The sequence below is a fragment of the Pseudorasbora parva genome, chromosome 18 (assembly GCF_024679245.1).
Source record: "Pseudorasbora parva isolate DD20220531a chromosome 18, ASM2467924v1, whole genome shotgun sequence".
Taxonomy (NCBI): domain Eukaryota; kingdom Metazoa; phylum Chordata; class Actinopteri; order Cypriniformes; family Gobionidae; genus Pseudorasbora; species Pseudorasbora parva.
In genome coordinates, this window is record NC_090189.1 from 3,782,514 (window position 1) to 3,806,807 (window position 24,294).

Consider the following 24,294-nt stretch of genomic DNA (forward strand, 5'->3'; position numbering starts at 1 on the left):
AAAGACTGGTATCAAATGTTCTAATTTGTAAACCCGTTTATTTAAGTTTAAGTTATGATGTAATATTTTCCTCTATTATTTTGATGTTTATTATTATCATTAATATTATTATGTGCAAACCCGATTCCAAAAAAGGGACACTGCACAAATTGTGAATAAAAAAGGAATGCAATACTTTACAAAATATCATAAACTTATATTTTATTTACAATAGAATATAGATAACATATCAAATGTTAAAAAAGTGAGACATTTTGAAATGTCATGCAAAATATTGGCTCATTTTGGATTTCATGGGAGCCACCAATTCCAAAAAAGTTGGGACAAGTAGCAATAAGAGGCCGGAAAAGTTAAATGTACATATATGGATCAGCTGGAGGACCAATTTGCAACTTATTAGGTAAATTGGCGACATGATTGTGTATAAAAAGAGCCTCTCAGAGTGGCAGTGTCTCTCAGAAGTCAAGATGGGCAGAGGATCACCAATTCCCCCAATGCTGTGGTGAAAAATAGTGGAGCAATATCAGAAAGGAGTTTCTCAGAGAAAAATTGCAAGGAGTTTGAAGTTACCATCATTTACAGTGCATATCATCCGAAGATTCAGAGAATCTGGAACAATCTCTGTGCGTAAGGAGTCAAGGCCGGAAAACCAGACTGGATGCCCGTGATCTTCAGCCCTTAGACGGCACTGCAACACATACAGGAATCAAAATGTGAAGTTCTTTTTGGAAAACTTGGACACTGTCATCCGGACTAAAGAGGACAAGGACAACCCAAGTTGTTATGAGCACTCGGTTCAGAAGCTGCATCTCTGATGGTATGGGGTTCATGAGTGTGTGTGGCATGAGCAGCTTACACATCTGGAAAGGCACCATCAATTCTGAAAGGTGTATCCAAGTTCTAGAACAACATATGACAGACGTCGTCTCTTTTAAGGAATACCTTGCATTTTCCAACATGACAATGCCAGACCGCATACTGACATTATGGCTGTGTAGAAGAATGATACGGGTACTGAAATGGCCAGCCTGCAGTCCAGATCTTTCACATTAGAAAACATTTGGCACATCATAAAGAGGAAGATGCGACAAAGAAGACCTAAGACAGTTGAGCTACTAAACGTCCTCAGTTCCTTAGACGTTTGCAGACTGTTATAAAAAGAAGAGGGGATGCCACACAGTGGTAAAAATGGCCTTGTCCCAACTGTTTTGGAAACAGAATATTTTTATTTATGTTCATATACTTCTAGCTTTGACAATATTCTATGATTTACATTTATGCCATTCAAGCAAATTTGAAGAGTGAGAGAGAGAGAGAGAGAGAGAGAGAGTGAGACAGAGAGAGAGAGAGAGGAGAGAGAGAGGGGGGGGGGGTACAGGTTCTCAGATTGTGTCCTTAAAACAAAAACACAGCGACTCGCAGAGAAGCAAACTTGTGCCAAATCACAATTCCTGCTGGATGTGTGTATTATCGAGGGAATTAGGGAGCCCACAATTAAGCATATGGGCATTAAGATAATTGTCAGTTGTGTTGGCGAACGTGATGGCAGACAGATGGATCAGACTCAGCCCGCTCTCCGCTCGGCACCATGGGACATTACTTTGGGTTTTACCTGCCTGAATAAATTCACAGAAAGAAGAAAGATTAGGCTGGAGAGAACGAGAGAGAGAGAGAGAGAGAGAGAGAGAGAGAGAGAGAGAGCGAGTGAGAGAGAGAGAGAGAGAGAGAGAGAGGGAGAGAGAGAGAGTGTGTGTGTGTGTGTGTGTGTGTGTGTGTGTGTGTGTGTGTGTGTGTGTGTGTGTGTGTGTGTGTGTGTGTGTGCTTGTTTTTGTGACATATCAGGACAAAAATGTGTATAATAACATGTGTATGACACAGGTATTACAGAAAATGGTGACATATCAGGACATTACCCCATGTCCCCACTTTTCAAAATGCTTATAAATCATACAGGAGGAGTTTTTTTGAAAAAGTAAAAATGGTGTGTGTGTGTGTGTGTGTGTGTGTGTGTAGCATATGGATTTTCTGTGTGTGTTTGGTAAAATGTGCCGTATGCAGTAAGCGTGCTGAGAGAAACACAATCCCCCAGGAGTGTCATCATCTGGGGTTAAATATGTTTCTCATTCATCTTTATTTTAAAAAGTAATTATTTACCAATATTTGAATTGTTTAAATGTTTTTATTTAATGATTTAGTTTGTATTTGTCTCTCCATTGACACTTATTTAATTTTTTGTATGTATTTTTGTCATTATTATTTGCAATATTTATCAAAAAAAAATATTATTTATAGTAGTGTCATTTATAAATCATTATAATAATGTTATTTATAATATTTATTTATAAATAATAATAGCAAAGTCTTACCTAACTAATAAATAATTATTTCATGTTTTGTTTTATAATTGTAGGTTTTTTTATATTTTGTTTGTATTTGTATCTTCTTTGAAACTTTGTATTATGTCATTATTATTTGCATTTTTTATTTATTACAAATATTTGTTTTATGATAATGTTATGTATACATTTATAAATAATAATGGTAATGTCATGTAAATAATAAATAATTATTTAATGTTTCATTTTAATATTATTTTTGTTCCTTGACTCTTTAATACATTTTAAATATTTTGTATTATTATTTTGTATGAGTCTCTTTCTTGACTCTTATTTAATTTTCATATGCATTTCTAATATCATTTTTAATATTTATTATACAATAATACATTTAGTATTTATGATAGTTATTTGTAAATGTATAAATATTTTTTTATAGGTTTTAAATATTTTTTTATGTTTATCTTTCTTGACATGTATAACATTTTTGCATGTATTTGTATTATTATTTTTAAAATGTATTAAAAAATAAATATTATTGAAATCTTTTTGGAACACACACAGACACACACACACACACACACACACACACACACACACACACACACACACACACACACACACACACACACACACACACACACACACACACACACACACACACACACACACACACACACACACACACACAATGACCCTATAAATAAGAGTATATATACATATATATTTGATATAATATTTTTTTAATACATGTGTTTCTTTCTTCCGTTTTATTTATTACAAAGCCTTCATTCACGCTGGGAAAGGCACGCTGAGTGCATTGCATTATGGGATGCATCATTCAGCACAGTGTGTTCTGTTATATACTGCTCGTTTTTGGTCTTTTGAGTATCCCATGCCTGCAGAATATATCACACACACACACACACACACACACACACACACACACACACACACACACACACTCCAGAAGCAGTGTGAGCTGAGGCAGCAGATGTAAAATGGAGGTGTGTGTTGAGGGCGTCTGTTGTGAAGTTGTACGGCGCCCTCTGTTGGCCGGAGTCAACTTTAAGACCTGTGTGCAGAGGATTTTACACGCTTTCGGATGAATGCATTTGCATTTCTGATGCTTTTGTAACATCTCTCTCTCTCTCTCTGTGTGTGTGTGTGTGTGTTTCTCCAGGTGGGCGGCCATCGCGAGGACGGTGTGGGTTTGAGGAGCGGTCATCCCATCGGGGCCAATCAGGTTTCAGGCCCGCAGCTTCCTGTGCCGTCAGCCACTTCCCCCGACCTCAGCCAGTCCGATCCGTACAGGGGTGAGACACACACACACACACACACAGGCTGGCACGATGTGGGCACAGAACGGGCACAATGCCAGCCGCCCTCCCTCCCTCCATCTGCCGCCATTTTAGAGCATCTTCACAAACACAGATGCATACATATTCCCACGCTCATGGCAAACATGGAAATATCAGGAATATCAGGCCTTATACATAATAAATACACTGTAAAAAACTTATTTAAACAATTTTCCTGGTTGCCTCAAAATTTTGAGTTCAATGAAATTAAAAATGTGAGTTAATACAGTGAACATTTTTGAGATTCGCCAACCTTTATTAAAATATTATTATCAGATTGTGTAAGCATATTGGGTAATTGTGTGTGTTTTATTTGTGATGACGGAGCCAAATTGTGCTATTTTCATGATTTATCAAATGTTTTATGTGGTTCAGATACAATAATATTTTGAGTTTCTATTTATTAAACTAATTTCCTTCATTGCATCAACTCAGATTTTTAATTTCAATAAACTCAAAATTTGAAGGCAACCAGGTTACATTTTTTTACAGTGTACATTTTCTACACTACACTCTAAAAAATTCTGGGTAAAAAACAACCCAATGTTGGGTCAATTATGGACCAATCTAGCAATCAGGTTGTTTTAACCCAGCGATTGGATTGTCTTTAGCAAATATTTAACCCAACCGCAGGGTTTAAACAACCCAATCGCTGGGTTAAAACAACCTAATTGCTGGGTTAGTCCATATTTGACCCAACATTGGGTTAAAACAACCATTTTTTAGAGTGTACACACACAAGTATAGGGTTATATTATTAATTTAAATACAGTAATTTGATGCTCAAATCATCATACGAGAATGATTAGTGAAGGATCATGTGACACTGAAGACTGGAGTACACTCTAAAAAATTCTGATTAAAAAATAACCCAATGTTGGGTCAAATATGGACTAACCCAGCTGTTGGGTTGTTTTAACCCAGCAATTGGGTTGTCTTAAGCAAATATTTAACCCAACCGCAGGATTAAAACAACCCAATCGCTGGGATAAAACAACCCAACTGCTGGGTTAGTCCATATTTGACCCAACATTGGGTTAAAACAACTCAGCATTTTTTAGAGTGTAATGATGATAAATTCAGCTTTGATCACAGGAATAAATTATATTTTACTGTATATTCACATAGAAAACAGACGATTGACACTGGAATCATTTTTCACATTTTTTTGCTCAAATAAATCGGCCGTGGTGAGCAGGAGAGACTCTTTGTGAAATGCCGTGGCTTTGAGAGCTCAGATCCCGCTGGCCGGCCCCCAGCCTAATGTGTGAACAATTATGAGTGCGTTAAACCATGCGCTATATTTCAGATATGAATATGTAAAAGGAAATTGTATATGACCTGGGAAGTGAGGCGTAAAAACTCCAGGCTGGTTTAAAAGCGGAGCTCTTGCTCGATCTTGGCAAACGCCTTCCTCTCTGGAAAACCCAGCCAAACAGTTAATGAGGTGCTGAGTGCTGTAAAATATGAAAAAGCACATTATAAATAACAGCACTGCGGATCACAGATGATTATTTGTGAATGGTGTCCAGAAGGAATGACTCACGGTGTGGTTTTCATCCCGCCGGAGCTCTTACAGAAACATTACCGTGGTCTTTTGCACATTTACCAGGGTAAGACTCATTAGCGTAGCTCATTTACAACAGTGCTGTACTTTATCATAAGGAAAATATCATATTTTTCCTATATTCACTATACACTGGTTTGGTTTAACTTAAAAAAGTCAGTAACCTGGTTGCCTTAAAATTTTGTGTTTATTGAACTTAAAAATGTGAGTTGATACAATGAAGGAAATGTGTTTAATAAATAGAAACTCAAAATATTATTGTATCTGAACCACATAAAACATTTGATAAATCATGAAAATAGCACAATTTGGCTCCGTCATCACAAATAAAACACACACAATTACCCAATATGCTTACACAATCTGATAATAATATTTTAATAAAGGTTGTCGAATCTCAGAAAATGTTCATTGTTTTAACTCAAAATTTTAAGGCAACCAGGAAACTTATTTTCTAAATAATTTTTTACAGTGTAGTGAATGGCCAAAAATATGATATTTTCCTTATAAAATTTTATAATATTTTATACAATATTATAATATTATGTTTGTGGAGTTTTGGAGTGTAATGGTAATGTTTTATTTTTTAATGCACTGTAAAAAAATTGAGAGAAAAAAGTTTCCTGGTTACCTTAAAATTTTGAGTTCATTGAAATTAAAATTTTGAGTTAATACGATAATTAATAATAAAAAAAATTATTTTGGCATAATAATTGTTTTTATTGTTTTATTTTGGCTTAATGAATATTTTATTTTATTTTGGCATTTACTTTTAATGAATATTTAATTTAAATTTTATTTTGGCATATTTTATAGTGAATATTTTATTTAAAATTTATTTTGCCATATACTCTTAATTAATATTTTATTTTTTAGCATATACTTTAAATTAATATTTTATTACTTTTAATGAATATTTAATTTTATTATATTATTATTTTAGCATATATAATTTTATGCATATGCCATGAAAATATTGTGGGTTAAATTAGTATACTGCCCTTTTCTTTAAAGCCCCCTATATGAATATGACAGTATATGAATATGGTAATCTTTCCTTAGCATATTATATATCAACGCACTGTGGTTGTGTCCCATACACTCTTACTGAAGTCTCTCTGAAGCTGAAGGGGATCTTCAGGAACGTTTACACACTCTCAGAAAAAAAGGTACACTGCTGTCGCGGTACCCTAAGGTACAAACCCGCAAAGGTAATTCGCACTCTTAGAGTACTGATATGTACCATTTAGGGGTTACTTTTGTACCTTAGGGTACCGTCCCAGTGACAGCAGTGTACCTTTTTTCTGAGAGTGCAGGCTTCCCATTAGTCCCAGTGTCTTTCCCAGCGATGTCATTTCCTGGAAGCAGCGAAGCGTGAAACAAGCCTTTACTGCTCTGGTTAAAACACACCCGCCTTAACCAGATCAAACCAGCCGAGAGGAAGAGTTTGTGTATGTGCGTGTGTGCGTGTGTGAGTGTGTGTCCCAAATCTTCCCTCAGTCTGACCAGCTGTCCGGAACCAACCCTATAACTCCATTCATCGTCCCAGCACTTCACACACACACACACACACACACACACACACACACACACACATATTCTGTTATTCTCCCACCGGAACTCAAACCACTGTCAGAATTAGGGCTGTGAATCTTTGGGTAGGTAGCGAATCGACTCGACTCACGATTCGTAGGTTTTCGATTCGATTTGAGATGATTCACATTGAAATTTCTCACTAACGGTGTGTGTGCATGTTTGGTTTGTACAGTATAAAAACCATTACGCCTATGGAATGTCTTTTCACAAAAACAAACGTGTGTGTGTGTGTGCGTGTGTGTCCAGCTCTCTCCGGCGGCCTGCAGGGTCAGAGCACCTCGTCTGTGAGCTCCGAGATCAAATCTGAGGATGAAGGAGACGAGAATCTACAGGACAGCAAATCTCTGGACGCCAAGAGCAAGGAGGAGCTGGACAAGGATCTGAAAGCTTTAGAGAGGTCAAGATCTAGGTAAACTGTACCGCGAGCCTCGCTTCATTCAAACGCCAGCTGGACTTTGATGAAGTGACGCGTGTTCTGAGAGGCAGCTAAACACACGGATGACAAACCCAACCAGATCCAGAGAAAACACACACACACACACACACAGATGACAAACCCAACCAGATCCAGAGAAAACACACACACACACACACACACACAGACACACACAGATGACAAACCCAACCAGATCCAGAGAAAAAACACACACACAGATGACAAACCCTACCAGATCCAGAGAAAACACACACACACACACACACACAGATGACAAACCCAACCAGATCCAGAGAAAACACACACACACACACACACACACAGATGACAAACCCAACCAGATCCAGAGAAAAAACACACACACAGATGACAAACCCTACCAGATCCAGAGAAAACACACACACACACACACACACACAGATGACAAACCACAACCAGATCCAGAGAAAACACACACACACACACACACACACACACAGATGACAAACCCTACCAGATCCAGAGAAAACACACACACACACACACAGATGACAAACCCAACCAGATCCAGAGAAAACACACACACACACACACGGATGATAAACCCAACCAGATCCAGAGAAAACACACACACACACACACACAGATGACAAACCCTACCAGATCCAGAAAAAACACACACACACACACACACACACAGATGATAAACCCAACCAGATCCAGAGAAAACACACACACACACACACACACACACACACACACACACACACACAGATGACAAACCCTACCAGATCCAGAGAAAACACACACACACACACACAGATGACAAACCCAACCAGATCCAGAGAAAACACAAACACACACACACACACGGATGATAAACCCAACCAGATCCAGAGAAAACACACACACACACACACAGATGACAAACTCAACCAGATCCAGAAAAAACACACACACACAAACACACGCACACAAACGGATGACAAACCCAACCAGATCCAGAGAAAACACACACACACACACACAGATGACAAGCCAACCAGATCCAGAGAAAACACACACACACACACAGATGACAAACCCATCCAGATCCAGAGAAAACACACACTCGCACACGCACACACTCACATGGTCATACACACACACACACACACACAAACACTCACATGCACACACACACTCGCTCACACACACACACGCATTCGCACACACACACACACACACACACACACACACACACACTTGCGCACACACACACACACTCACACGCATCCACGTACTCGCGCTCACACACACACACACACTCGCATGCACAGACTCACACACGCACTTGCACACTCGCACACACACACACTCGCACGTACAGACTCACACACGCACTCGCACACACAAACACACTCGCACGCACAGACTCACACACGCACTTGCACACTCACAGACACACAGAGAGAGATCGTAAGCATCGGCTGCTCTTCAGTCGTTTGTCTCCAGTCGTCCGTCAGACTCAGACTCATCTGGTTTGTTGAGCATCTCGTCCGGTCTTGAGCCGGTTTTTAGCTGTTTCTCATCTCACATGAGAGTAGGGCCCGTCCTGGATCCCAAATTCATCCCAGCATTCCCAGACATTCCCAGGATAAACGCCGGACAGGCTTTATAGGTTTCCACCTGGAATGACCAATTCGACTCATTCGACTCAAATTTCAAGAGGCGATCTTTGTGGCTTGATTTCTGTGATTTCTGTGATTTCTGATGTTTAATGTTTGGTGTAAATCTGAAGAGTGGTTTAAGATAACAGCAGCTGATCTTATAGCATTTAATCTTGCGCTTTATGCTCCGTTTGTAGCTATTACAGCTTTTTATATACACTCAAAAAATGAACTTATACTGTTGTTAGTTGCACTTAAATCACACACTGTACAAAAATATTGTTGGTTTAACTTTAAAAAGTCAGTAACCTGGTTGCCTTAAAATTTTGAGTTTATTGAAATTAAACATTTGAGTTGATACAATGAAGGAAATTAGTTTAATAAATAGAAACTCCAAATATTATTGTATCTGAACCACATAAAAAATTTGATAAATCATGAAAATAGCACAATTTGGCTCCGTCATCACAAATAAAACACACACTATTACCCAATATGCTTACACAATCTGATAATAATATTTTAATAAAGGTTATCGATTATCCAAAAATGTTCATTGTATTTTAGGTTTATGTATTTCATTCTTAGCATGTAATTACTTAATTCTGTTAAGTTATATTTAATTTATGTTTTGAAGTTATGCTAACTTATTCACAAAAAAGTTCCATTTAATCAAAATATATTACTTAAAATAACTCAAAAGGAAGACCATGCTACATCAACTTTAATTAAAGGGGGGGTGAAACACTCAGTCAATCTCATGTCAATCTTGAGTACCTCTAGAGTAGTATTGCATCCTTCATATCTCCGAAAAGTCTTTAGTTTTATTATATTTATAAAAGAAATATGGGCTGTACCGAGTCTTTCCGGAAAAAACCGAGCGCCTGGAGGCGTATCGTGTGGGCGGAGCTAAAGAATGACGAGCGCAAAGCGGTGACGTCCTCAAGCGTGGAGAAACCCATGGCTATCGAGCTCAGCTAATGCAGATATGATCCAGAATCAGATCCGGAGGCTGAAATAAATTGAACAGGAGAAACAGCAGCAGCAGGACGTCCGTCTCTGTGGTATGGACTGTATTTAGTGGCCTGTCAACATTTGTGTGTGTTTACTCGCAGTTTATGAGGACATGATTCGGTTTATGGACTATTGTATGAGACTAAACCTTAGCAGTAGCAAGCAAAACGGTTTTGCACGTCAGACTAGTGTAACGTTATACAGAGAACAGCAATGGAGTCCGTTAGCGCATTTGAATGACGAAGCACGCGATCGTGTCGTTTACTGATGTTTACTCACGCGACGATAGCCGACAGCACAGACATCTGAAGCAGTTTAACTCACCGGCTGCTTCCAAAGCAGGACCGAACCTTTATCGCTGGGACCGCTCCGTCAGAAACACACTTCTTTGGTATGATTTGGTGAAGTCCTGTGACAGCAGTGACTGTAGAGATCCACTTTGAGACGCGACTGAAGCGATGTTGTGAAGCTTCTCGTCATTTCTGCGTTCAAATCGGTTCAAATGCAGCGCTGCCTTACGGGAATGCTGTGCTGAAGCGTTGAAGTCGCTCGACGTCACCCATAGGAATAAAGTGGAGCGCGGCGCGGACTATAACGACGACTGGATCTGCACCTGAGAGAGTGTTTATGGGCGTGCATTTCCTCTCTCGCTCTAGTCACACGCGCGCTCACCCTACCGGGAGAAGAGCCCGTACGGCCCATACAAGGACCTTCCGCTCGGTTCACATCAAGCCGAGCCATACTCGAAAAAAACTCTCCGAAACTTGTGAAAAACCGGAAGGAGTATTTTTAACACAGAAATACTCCATCAAACGTCCAACATTAGTTTTTGAAACTTTGTCCATGTTTAGGATGGGAATCCACGTCTTTAACAGTGTAAAAAGCTCAGTATGCATGAAACAGCATTCCCCCCCCCCCCCCCCCCCCCCCCCCCTTTAATTGAGTTAGTAGAACTTTTTCTAAAACCTTGAGGATACACTACTTACTCTATTTAATTAATTTGAACGTTCGGGTTTACAGTAAATTGTAAAACTTCCTCAATATAGTTGTGTGGATCATTATTATTAATGTTATCTGTTATTGATATTACTATTGCCGTTAGCACAACTGATCACCATCTTTAGCATCATTATTGTTTTATATAAATATTAGGGCCGGGACTTTAACGCGTTAATTAAGATTAATTAATTACGTGACTTTAACGCGTTAATTAATTACGCAAAAAAAATTTTTTTTTTACCACACTTATTTTTGCACCGCGGAACGTTTTTCATTGAATGAGTTTCGACGGACTGATTATACTGGAACACCAACTAGCGCTCCGGAGTCACGACAACAACAAACCATGTGAACATGAACGAAGCTATGGAACGAAGAAGCTGATGAGACCGCTTTGCTTGGCCCCGTGGATGGGAAATTTTGTTTTAAAAAACGAAAGAATGGAAGCGTCGTCAAGAGCAGGGTTGTGTGCAAGCTAAGTTATACAACAAGGAATTTGCGTATCACCGCAGCACATCGAGCCTCAAATATCACAAAAATGCTTTTGCTAAACTGGCAAACATGCACTGGTCTGCTGGACTGAAATAAATAAACAATATTTTGTTGATTAAGCTTATGTATTCAGTCATTATTCAATGGTATACTAAAAATACATGTGAAAAATTACTTCTCATTGTTCTCAGGTCAAATATTTATATGCAATTAAAATGCGATTAATTAATTACAAAGCCTCTAATTAATTAGATTAATTTTTTTAATCGAGTCGCGGCCCTAATAAATATTGATAATTATTACAAATGATCATCATTATTGACATACATGCTATTACTATTTAAATACTTCTACTATTATTTGTCAGTTCTGCTTATTTTTGTTTTATTGTTGTTACTATTACTGCCGTTTCATTTATCTTTTTGGTTCTTTTGTTTGTTTTTGTTGTTGTGTTCTGTGTTTACTCTTGTAAGTTTTGCACTCCTAAAAAAAAAAAGACTTGTGTGGAACCACTTGACGCTGCTTTTTGTAAGTCAATTCACCAAATGAGTTATTGGAGTGCAGGATTGTCATGTGTGTAATGTCCAGAGAAGTACTGTACAGTACGAGTACAGTAGTGAGAAAGCGTCTGTCGTCTTTAACCCGCAGCAACAACGACGACGAGGATCTGACGCCGGAGCAGAAGCTGGAGCGGGAGAAGGAGCGGCGGATGGCCAACAACGCCCGTGAGCGGCTGCGCGTGCGGGACATCAACGAGGCCTTCAAAGAGCTGGGCCGCATGGTGCAGCTCCACCTGAAGAGCGACAAACCCCAGACCAAACTCCTCATCCTGCACCAGGCCGTCGCCGTCATCCTGAGCCTGGAGCAGCAGGTCCGAGGTCAGTGGCCCACACACACACACACACACACACACACAGCATCACAAATTCACACCACATCACACACACAAACACCGCATCACACATACTCACACACACCGCATCACACACACAAACACCGCATCACACACACACACACACACACTGCATCACACATTCACACTGCATTACACACACACCGCATCACACATACTCACACACACCGCATCACGCACACTCACACACACCGCATCACGCACACTGCATCACACACACAGAGACACACACCGCATCACACACACACACACAGCATCACAAATTCACACCGCATCAGACATACACACACCGCATCACACACACAGAGACACACACCGCATCACACACACACACACCGCATCACACACACACTCACCACATCACACACACGAACACACACACACACCGCATCACACACACTCACACACCGCATCACACACATACACACACACACCGCATCTCACACAGACCGCATCACACACACACTCACACAAACCGCATCACACACCGCATCACACTCACAAACTGCATCACACACACTCACAAACCGCATCACACACACTCACACACCGCATCACACACACCGCATCACACACTCACAAACACCGCATCACAAACACTCACACACACCGCATCACACACACTAACTCACACACCGCATCACACACTCACACACACCGCATCACACACACTAACTCACACACCGCATCACACACTCACACACACCGCATCACACACACTAACTCACACACCGCATCACACACACACACACACCGCATTACACACACTCACTCACACACACCGCATCACACACACACCGAATCACACATATTCACACCGCATTACACACACACTCACCGCATCACACACACACAGACACACAACGCATCACATACACACACACCGCATTGCACACACACTCACCACATCACACACACGAACACACACACACACCGCATCACACACACTCACACACCGCATCACACACACACACACCGCATCACACACACTCACACACCGCATCACACACACACACACCGCATCACACACACACACACCGCATCACACACTCACACACACCGCATTACACACACTCACTCACACACACACCGCATCACACACACACCGAATCACACATATTCACACCGCATTACACACACACTCACCGCATCACACACATGTACACACACACACCGCATCCCACAATCACACACTCACACCGCATCACACGCACTCACACCCCATCACACACTTACACACTCACCGCATCCCACACACCGCATCACACACACTCACACCGCATTACACACTCACACTGCATCACACACACTCACACCGCATCCAACACACTCACACCGCATCACACACACTCATTATATATATATATATACTAATTTATAATTAATGTCAAAATAATTTTTATATTTAAAATTATTTACAATAATAGTACAAATATTCTTTTTTATTTATATTTAATAATAAAATTGTATTATATTAAATGTATATGTAATTTATTATTATTTTTCAATTATTGTAGAAATATTAAAAAGTCTTTTACACTATAAAAAAATATTCTTCAAAGTTCTAAACTAAACGAATTATTTGCAATTTAGTGTGTTGTCATGTGTGTGTAATCATTAGTTTGAAAGTAAATGTGTGTGTATAGTCAAGTTGTGTTGATGAGAAGCCTCTGTCTGGCCGTCATGACACATGTTGACCGCAGTGTGTGTGTGTGTGTGTGTTCCTGTTCCAGAGCGCAATCTCAATCCAAAGGCGGCGTGTCTGAAGAGACGAGAAGAGGAGAAGGGCTCGTCGGACGGCCCTGCTCTCTCATTGGCCGGTTCCCACCACGGCATGGGCGAGGCGTCCAATCCCATGGGACAAATGTAAAGAGCCACACCCCCCCGTAAATGGTCAGAATATTTCACTCTACACTAATCTGCTGTTGTACATGTCCCATGATGTGCCTTTAACCCAAACCAAAATCCCCAATTCGGCTCCAATAAACACCACTAATGCAATCACTGCTTTTGTCTCAAACTTTGGCACGATTAATCTTGATTATTGGGCAGAGTGATGCAGAACGTTTGGATTGGTCTCATGCCACTTTAACTCAACCGACTGGTTCTCTGTAGTGGCAACAAAACAAACCTCAATAACCTCTAAAAGTGTAACAATGGGCGCATTTAAACAACAGATTGGCCGTATGTGTGGGTTATAACGTGTACATATAGATTTTGATTTCAAACTATATATATATATATTATACTAAATATGATTAATTCACAATATATTCGATTGATAAAGCTAAAGGAAGACGTGTGTACACAATGCACATTTGAACATTGAAAGGTACATGTACACAATATCACTGACCATTTCATTCAGACGTTTATGATGTGTTTTATTCATGTGTGTATGTGTGTTTGTGTGTGTGGGAGCATGTTTTTGTGACATATGAGGACTCAAATGTGTATAATGGCATGGGTATGACACAGGTATTACAGGAGAGGGTGAAATATGAGGACATTACCCATGGCCCCACTTTACAAAAGGCTTATAAATCACACAGGAGGAGTCTGTGTGTGTGTGTGTGTGTGTGTGTGTGTGTGTGTGTGTGTGTGTGTGTGTGTGTGTGTGTGTGTGTGTGTGTGTGTGTGTGTGTGTGTGTGTGTGTGTGTGTGTTGGGTAGGTTTAGGGGCTGGCTGTGTGTGTGTGTGTGTGTGTGTGTGTGTGTGTGTGTGTGTGTGTGTGTGTGTGTGTGTGTGTGTGTGTGTGTGTGTGTGATGGGCAGGTTTAGGGGCAGTGTAAGGGGATAGAAAATACGGTTTGTACAGTATAAAAACCATTACGCCTATGGAATGTCCCCATATGTCACAAAAACAAACGTGTGTCTGTGTGTGTGTGCTCAAAGAGAGCAATGTTCACATGGCATTATGGGTGTGAACGGATTCCAAAGGTTCAGGTTTCTCGTGTAAATGACTGTAATGAGCCGTTAATGAGTTTACAACTTATAATTAAGGTGCAAATTAAACCCGGTTCATTCATCTCCTCATTTGCATATCCACAAACATTCTTCAGATATTTTTAAAAATCGCTATTTTTGTGACGCATATTGAATGAAAGGTAGAAGAAAGATCTGTTTGTGAATCTGTCATGTACTGTAATATCCCATCATTTAAAGCTGTTCGGACGAATCACACGGAAACTGATATGAAATAATGCACTCATATTGTAAATTTCACTATTCATTTCTAAGAAATGGCGAGTAAAACTCAATTAAATGTGAAATGTGGAAGTAGAACGACTGAATTTGTGTTACAGTAGTGGCCAGAAGTGATGGAAATCTTCAGCCTTTATTCAAATACTACAAAACAAAATATGTAATGATATTTTCTCCTCTCTATGAACCAATGAAATTGTAAAAATTATATATATACAGTATATATATATTAATACATATATTACTGGTTATATCACTGGTATTTTATCTGAAAAAAATATTTGGCAGAAAAAGGCAAACTAGAGCTGCAGGTTTTATGCAAAAAAATAAGTGCATAGAAAAACAAAATATCTATATATATTGTTATATTATTAAATATAAACTATATTAAATATTATTGTAAATGATTTTGTATAATAAAAATATTTTGACATTAATTCTAAACATAGACATTATTATAAATAATTACTATATTCTTATTTAAAAAATATTGTTTTAGTGTAAAAGACCTTTAGTCTCTCTCTCTCTCCCTCTCTCTCTCTCTCTCTAATATTATTATTAAATATAAACAATATACAATGTTTATTTGCTTAAATAATATTAGACATAAATATTATTTTGACATCAATTATGATAAATAATTACTATTATTTGTATTGATTTTTATTATTTTTCAGTAATTACTATTATTTTATTTGTTATTATTAATATTTATAATACAAATAACAACACTGGTTAAGGTATTTTATTTAAAAAAAAATGATTTGGCAAACTACAGCTGCAGGTTTTAAGAAGTGCAAAGAACAAGAAAAGGATGACAGGAAAAAGACTAGAACATAACATTAATTTTTCCTTTCATATTTCAATGGTTTTATTGAACTTGTAAGATCAATAAAAATCCCTTTAGGCCACGACTGTACTTCATTAATCTTTGTTTTATTTAAATCTATGAAAAATCCTTTTTGACACGGTTCCGACAGTTCATATTTTACTCCAAAATCAAGAGAAAAACAGAACAAAGAAATTATAAATATATTTATAAATTGTATTTTTTAAATTGAAAATATATCAAAAATGTATTATTATTATTAGTAGTAGTAATATGCATTGATAAGGACTTTATTTGGACAACTTTAAAGGAGTTTTTTTTTTTTTTTTCAGAAATATTGTCCTATCATAACAAATCATACATCAATGGAAAGATTATTTATTCTGATGATGTATAATCTCAATTTCAAAAAATTTTTACCCTTATGACTGCATTGTAAAAAAAAAGAGGCAAATTTTGAACTTTTGCAGTATAATCGACTTGGATGTTTAAGTTATTTCAATTTGAATGATGTTAAACTGACTTTAAAAAATGAGTTACATCTTATAACTAATAAAAAAGCGTTTAACATTTCTTAACTTATTTCGATGAGTTAAAACAATGCAAAAAAATATGTTGTCATAACTTATTGAACATCATTTTTTACAGTGTGGCTTTGGGGTCCAGGGTCACACGTAGGCCTATTAAACCCTAAATAATAATATACCGTTGTTTAAAACTAGGGCTGTGCGATGTTGAAGAAAAATGCGATATCTTGTTAAATAATGCGATATTCGATATGCGATATAATGTTGCAATTAGTGTGTAAAATCAATTTAAATTATATTAAAACAATTGTTTAAAAACTGCGAATGAAACCATTTGCGTTTCACATTCTTTCTGGGATAAGAAAGCATCGCTACAACTTCTGAAAGTGACCAGCAGGGTTGTAGAAAAAATTAGTGTCACAAATTGTCCACGTTTCGGTGCGTGTGTGTCAAACAGCGCGAGACTGCAAATTATTGCGTTTAATAACTCTTTTTAACGTCAAGCAAGTCACATGAGTAACAGTAATGTGCCCAGTCTATTCTCTGCCCTATGTGTGACCTAAAACTTACACTTTTCACAATGTTGAAGTAGCCTATTAAAAATCATTCAGATATTGCGAGCCATTGCGATATGCATATTGCGATATGTACATTTGCGATATTTCGATATATTGCACAGCCCTATTTAAAACCCTATCTTTAAATTGTCCAATCTGTAGTTTGATTTGATGCGTCGCTAAAAAGAGATTGACTTTTTTATACTTTAACCTAAAATCAACACAACTTTACTACTTTACAACTTTACTTTTATAATAACAGTATTTACTGTGACATTTTCTTGTATTTTGCTGATTTTATTACAAGAAATCATTGTGTCCAATCATTTTCAATTAATGAGAATATTACTTTTATTCATGTTTTTTGCATGACAGTAATTTCCCCTCCTATTACACAATCAATGAATAAGAGGGAAAATCTACGGAGCCCCTAAAGGGTCACATGGCGATATAAAAAAAAATGAAATGCTAATGTTTTCAGAGGACGTAACACATTGAAATACCTCCCATCTCATCTTCACTTTCCCAGTGTGTCCACGATCCTTTACTATATGAATACCTAAATAATAATAATTATACATTTTATTTGTATTGCACTTGTAACAAATCTCAAAGTGCTACAGTTAAGGTAATTTAAAAATGGGAAAAATACAAATAGATTAAATAGCTAAAAGACATAAGCTCTCCCAAAAAGAAAAGTTTTTAGTCCTTTTTTAAAAGTCTCAAGAGTCATCATATATGTAGGCTTGACTTCCCTCTTTCTGTCTGTCCGTCTTTCAGGTCAAAGCTGCCAGAATTCATCAAAATGATGAGCGATCACTTCCTTTGACAGCGTTATTTCTGCCCCTGAACGTCAGTCAAACAATCAACGAATCAATCAAACTTCCATCTGACCGACCAACTTCTATGTGTTCCTGTTCCTGACTGCGTCACGCCATCTGTGAGGAGATATATATCTATATATATATATATATACTGTAAATTACGGAAACGCATCGGGATGGCTGTCCGTATCTTCCTCCGAGCATTCCCTGTTCAAAAAGAAGACGTTTTTATGTGCACACACACACACACACACTCACTCACACACAAGATTTGAAAGGTGCAGACAGACAGATGGAGGATTCTTCAAACATATCATGAAGTTGTACAGACGTTTGGAGGTGTCGAGACCAGCCCTCTGATTTCAATGGCAATCCTGTCCACACTGTGGAACTTTTGTAGCTGTGCCTCACCGAACTCCTCGCGGAAGAATAGACATCTGAAAATCCCAATCAGAATCTGGGGACGAGAGGGGCTGTCAATCAAACGCACGACGGAATTAGGCTGTAGAATTTCACAAAACCGTTCGCAATAATGTCGTTTTAGTTCCTTTTCCAAAAGCTGACATGGACGTCGAGCTGTTTCAAAGCCAGCAGAGCCCCGACAGAGGAGCGGTTTTCCCAACGCCTGACTGTCAGCGAACCTCGCCGGCCGCTTTGGAGGTCAAGAGCAGACGCGCTTTATTAGCCGCGGCTGGTCAGTTCTCTCCGTTTGTTTCGCCATTTCCTCTCCTCAAGCCCTCCCGGACCCCGAAGATGCAATTTTAACATGACTAAACTTCAACCGATGTGCCTTTTAGAGCTCATATCATCACACAACTGGAGGAGAACATTATCAGAACTTTCTAGGATGCAAGCTTAGGAAAACGTTAGTCATTAGGTCTATGCAGTCAGGTTTTTTACGGCCTGGGATTTAAAAAAAAAAAACAAGTAAAAAGGTAAAAAAAGTATTTTTTTGGATAAACTGTATTTAATGTACTGTATGGCTATATGTAATTAGAAGGTGTGTCCACCCCCTCGTGGCTCCACCCACAGCCCCGCCCACCTGTCACGTCGTTCTTGAGCATTGTATTATAGATATCGGCTTTTATGAATACTGGCTTGTTGTTGAGCCGCTGTAGTCCTCAGTACAAATGTGTGGTTGTACGTGTAAAATGGCTTTTCTCTTTTTTTATCTCTCTATTCTTTGTCTGTACTGGTTTCTCTGTCAAAAAAGGAAGAAAAAAAATACGATTACGAAGCCGCGGGCGATCTTTTGAGGATCGGCGGTGGTTTTATCAATCAACGGGAGGCACTGAAAGTGGACAAAAAAGTCTATTAGAAAATCGCTATATATAAATGTAGAAATATATACAGTATATAAACAAAGGAGAGTCCGACGGAAAGGAGAGTTCACGAGAGGGATTGATGTTTCTTTCTTTCTGGAGACGTCCCGAGAGACGTGACTCTTTTTTTCTTAATCGTAACGGGACCGAAGTGTCGGCAAGGGAAACACGGACATTTGTAAATTGTATGCAACAAATGCAAACTTACCATTATTTTGAAATCGTGTATGTAAAAGTTATATTTTTACATGTAGGCTGTTGTTATTTTGTGTTTAGAAATGCGTTGTATCAGTTTCTTCCTCTTTTTTTTTTTTGGTTTTGAGAAAAAAAATTCATTGTGTGTTGAAACGTGTCACATTGAAAATGTAGTGAGAACAAAAGCAAAAAAAAAATAATGTTTATATTTCTGGGAACATTTTTCTTTTGTAAAGGTGGGTGGTGGGGGTCGGGAATCAAAGCTATATGATAATTCTCTCATCCTCATTGTCATTTTTTTTTAATTGAGTATTTTCTGTGTAAATAGAAGTCACGAGCAGGGCCGTTCCCTGCCGTTGATCATGTGGCCTGGTCAAGACGTGATTGATTAGCGTTTAAAGTCTGTCAACAATCAGACCTTAATTTCCCTTATCACTTTTTGTAAAGAGACTCGTGACACATCTCTGAAAGAATTGACTCGACTCGACTTTGAAACGACGACTCGGATGTGCTGCGCATTTCGCCACCCGCCCTCACACTCGAATTTAAGATTGATGTCTGTGAATTGCGTATAAAATTTCCATGCACTTGGATTATGCCTTCTTTAACAAACTAATAAACTTCATGCAATGCATATTTGTCTGTCAAACATGAATGAAACAAGTCAGATCTCTGTAATAATACTAATAATCTGATGCGTTTTAAATGCAATGTTTATATTTTTATCATCAATAAAACATTTTTTTCTATTTAAAACTTTTTAACTAACTGCATATCGCTTATTCCACAATTAGCCATATATATATATATATATATATATATATATATATATATATATATATATATATATATATATATATATATATATATAGGGGGTTTGTGTGGAATTCAGAACCCTTGTTATTAGCGACACCGGTGGCCGTTAAGTGAACTGCAGCCTGTAACATTTAGTGTGTTCAAGTCATGTGGTGAAGATCATATTTACGAGTTGAACGCACATGAACGCCACCACAAAGTCATAAATAAATACCAGTGAGAAGTTCTGGATTTTCTTTAAGCCCCAATCTGTACGAGTTGGGGGCGTGTCCGTGAGAAAAATGGCGGACTCAATGGATGCAACGTAGTTGAATATAACGGGTATTTAGCTTTGTTAGCAAGCTAGCATTGTAATATAACAATTAGCCTAATATGTGATGAAACACTTTACAGTGGCTTCATAGATTAATTAAAAATGTAAAAGCTTAAAACTCACCTGATGCGCATTAACAAACCTTGCTGTATTTTCGTGAAATACATTAAAAGAAGGTACACCGCCATCTTGCTACGACCAAAGAGACTTGAACGCACATGATGTCGTAAACACGGCTTCTCACCTCGTAAATAAAAACATCCCAGAAGGACTTGAACGCACAAATTACTACCTACGCACCTCCCCAAACCGATGAGGAATTTATACTTGACACACTCGCCGTTGTACCATTCTTTGATACAACAGGGGGTGACTCGGAATAATTGTCCTCTAAACCATCAAGAATCAGCATTGAGAAAATGTAATGCGCATGTGCAACTTACATGTACAAGCATTACAAAAATCTGGTGGCCTAATTATTCTTCTGATGACCCGCATATGCATTAGTGAAGTATTTCGTTATTTTTTACGCGCGCACCTTCGCCCTCATGCCGACGCGGCGAGTTTACATAAAAGAGACTGAATGTGATTTAAGACCCCGATACAGTACTCACTGAGAAGTTCTTTAAAAAAGGGTGTTACTTTTGCAGCGAAACGGTAAACGAACATTAGAACAAGAGCTGCTGGGAGCGACGTTATGATTCTGTAAAGGTCCCGCGCGCTTTTCCCTCAATACAAAACACAAACACAAGACATAAAATGGCCGCGGTGAGAACAAATCATAACGACGTGCACGAGCTCTGCAACTCACCGGCATCACGACGAAATCTGCAGATGAGGTAAATCACACTGTTATTATAGTTTGATCATGTTTTGCGACTATAGATAGACTATATTGATCTTAGGCTACTATAGTTTGAATAACACATTGATATTACAGTAGCCTATAGGATAGTTACTTCGGCATTATCTTATAATTATGATTAGAAAGCGCGCTTAACGGTAACATTTTTTACATTTTCCCAACAAAAACGTCCCGACTTATTCTAAAAAAAAAAAAATCGATTTACGTGCTTGCACAGGCAACTTAGAAAGTCAAGGAAGAGTGCGTTTTTTGATTGTTTACCCGCAAGCGGTTCACACAATGGCTATAAAAAGTGATTAAAACATTAAACTATTTCATACGATCCATTTATAATACATTTTGTTTTCACAACGAGTAGATCCTGATTCTAAGCATTTAGAAAATAGCTATTAAACTATGCCATGAGTGCAGAAATCAGGTAGCCTATGACTGAAAAATATGCATTGCTTTAAGTTTATTTTAATTTTGTTAAAACTGTGTAATCTAAATGCATGGAAAATTTACATTCAATCCAAATACATAAATATTAAATATTATGCCTCGCAACATGCACAACTGTCAGTTTTTCTACTTCATTTGCAGGTTCAAAAAGACACTCCACCAAAAGCCTAGTATTGAAACGTGTGGTACATCTGTACTTTTGCATTGCTTCAGACATGCTAGTGTTCTCGTCCTTCAGTAAATTTTGAACATCTGAAGTTGTATTTTGCCAGTGCTAAAGATGTTTGACTAATTTCCTTGTGCCACATCATGTTGTTGTAGCCAATTGAATTGCTATGATTGCAGTGGAAAAGATGATGTTTTCCTCTTGGTTGTTCATAATGTACATACTTGTTCTTGCTTTTATGAACTGAATTTTTTTTGTTTTTTAGTCAAATGCAGAACTGAACTGTAAGCGATCTTTTCCATCCTCAGAAAGCAACCCTGGGCAGTGTCATCTCTGTTTAAGTGCTCCTCACATGGAGGATTGTGAGATAAAGATTATTTGACGCAAACAGCAACGTACAACTGGTCTATGCTGATTTCTCAATGCGTTGATCGACGTTTTGTGTCATTGGGGGGGATGCGTTTTCTTTCTGTCACTTGAGTGTGATTTCAATAAAGAGAGTCGCTTAAATCATCCTCTATCCACTGCCAGATGAAGCTCAATCACACACAAACCAACAATGAAGGGTTGCACTGCATAAAATCAGTGTGTCTGTCATGTTTGACCTACCTGTCCAATGGAAAATAGTGGAAACTTGTTCGAAAACAGTCATCATTTGTGTCTATGTCACGCTTCACCTTTAAAACGAGATGCATTTACTTGATAATCAAAATTGCATAACATATTAGGACTTGGTTTAAGACAACAAACTGAATAGTTTTCTTATTATTTGCAAAACAAATGCAAAAAACTTAATTCAAGGGATATTCTCTGAAAACAGGTCTTCTGAATATGCAAACCCTTGTCTTCCCGTATGAGTTTTTTTCTTTGTCTTTTTTCTGGACGGTTGACTTTTCACATCATTTAAGGTGAGAAAAATATGGAATGAGGTAAAAGAAAAAGTCAAAACAAGATGATAAATGTAATCCCAGATTTAACCGTTTCATAATTGTGAGCATGTCCAAGCACAGCACAGCCAGACAGGAGGAATTAAATATCAACAAATCACACCGAATAAGCCCAGCCGGTTTCCCCGTTCTGTGTGTTTCTTTGCCGTCGAGCCTGTGCAGTGGTTTAACATGTTTATAGACGTAATGGTGAGCATTTATGAACCGTGGCCTTTTTTATTCTTGTTACTTGTGAACTAAGTGAAGAATCGTGACCATCAGAGAATCGCCGTGTTCCAGTGCCTGGATTTTTGTTATAAAGCTTCTTTTGTCTAGTGCATTTTTGCTATGAAATCGACGAGTGCAGCCTATTCTAAAGAAAAAAATATAAAGTACGTTTCAAATCGGAACTATATTTGGCGTATATTTTACAGTTTGCGACCCTTTTGTACCAGTGATGTTGACAAATTGAGAGAAATCTACTCAAATGGCGCACACGTCTAAATCAAGATTTTGTAGATTTTTTTGGAGTCATTCAGAGTAAACGTTTACTTTATTTTGCTATTTAAAGTGTTGATTGCGAGACAAAGGATGAGTTGATGTGTTTGACGAGAGAAACGTGTCGTCCGGCCAGAAGCAGTGATTCAGAACTCAAACTAAAGGCCTGTTCACACCAAGAACGATAACCTATATTAGCATCCACACCATCATTCTGTTTATTATAAGCGTCTCTGTCACTTTAAATGCTTGCACTCATTAAAGTAATATGGATTCTGATTGGCTGTCAATGTTTTTATCGTTCATCAGCTCTGTCGTTATCGTCACAGTATATTTAGATCGAACTATATCGTTATAGTTATCGCTCTTGGTGTGAACATGCCTTTTAACGTCCTGTCTAATGTGTGTTGCAATGTGTGTGTGTGTGTGTGTTTATTCATTTTGATTTTTTTCTGAGATCCTTTTTTTAA

At 38.1% G+C, this 24,294-nt stretch overlaps 1 protein-coding gene across 8 annotated transcripts in view; it reads left to right on the top strand.

Annotated features, from left to right (window-relative positions):
- Nucleotides 1–20,505, top strand: part of LOC137046937 (transcription factor 4-like) — a 196,233-nt gene extending 175,728 nt beyond the window's left edge. For 3 of the 8 annotated variants that reach the window (XM_067424439.1, XM_067424443.1, XM_067424444.1), the window contains 5 exons: nt 3,520–3,652; nt 7,107–7,269; nt 12,078–12,307; nt 14,076–14,208; nt 18,239–20,505. In XM_067424439.1, coding sequence (XP_067280540.1) covers nt 3,520–3,652; nt 7,107–7,269; nt 12,078–12,307; nt 14,076–14,208; nt 18,239–18,287 — 708 coding nt within the window. In that variant the 3' untranslated portion in view covers nt 18,288–20,505. Of the gene's footprint in view, nt 1–3,519; nt 3,653–7,106; nt 7,270–12,077; nt 12,308–14,075; nt 14,236–18,238 lie in introns of all 8 variants that reach the window. The other 5 variants (XM_067424441.1, XM_067424445.1, XM_067424442.1 and 2 more) reach the window with 3 other exon arrangements.
- Nucleotides 20,506–24,294: the final 3,789 nt, after the last annotated feature.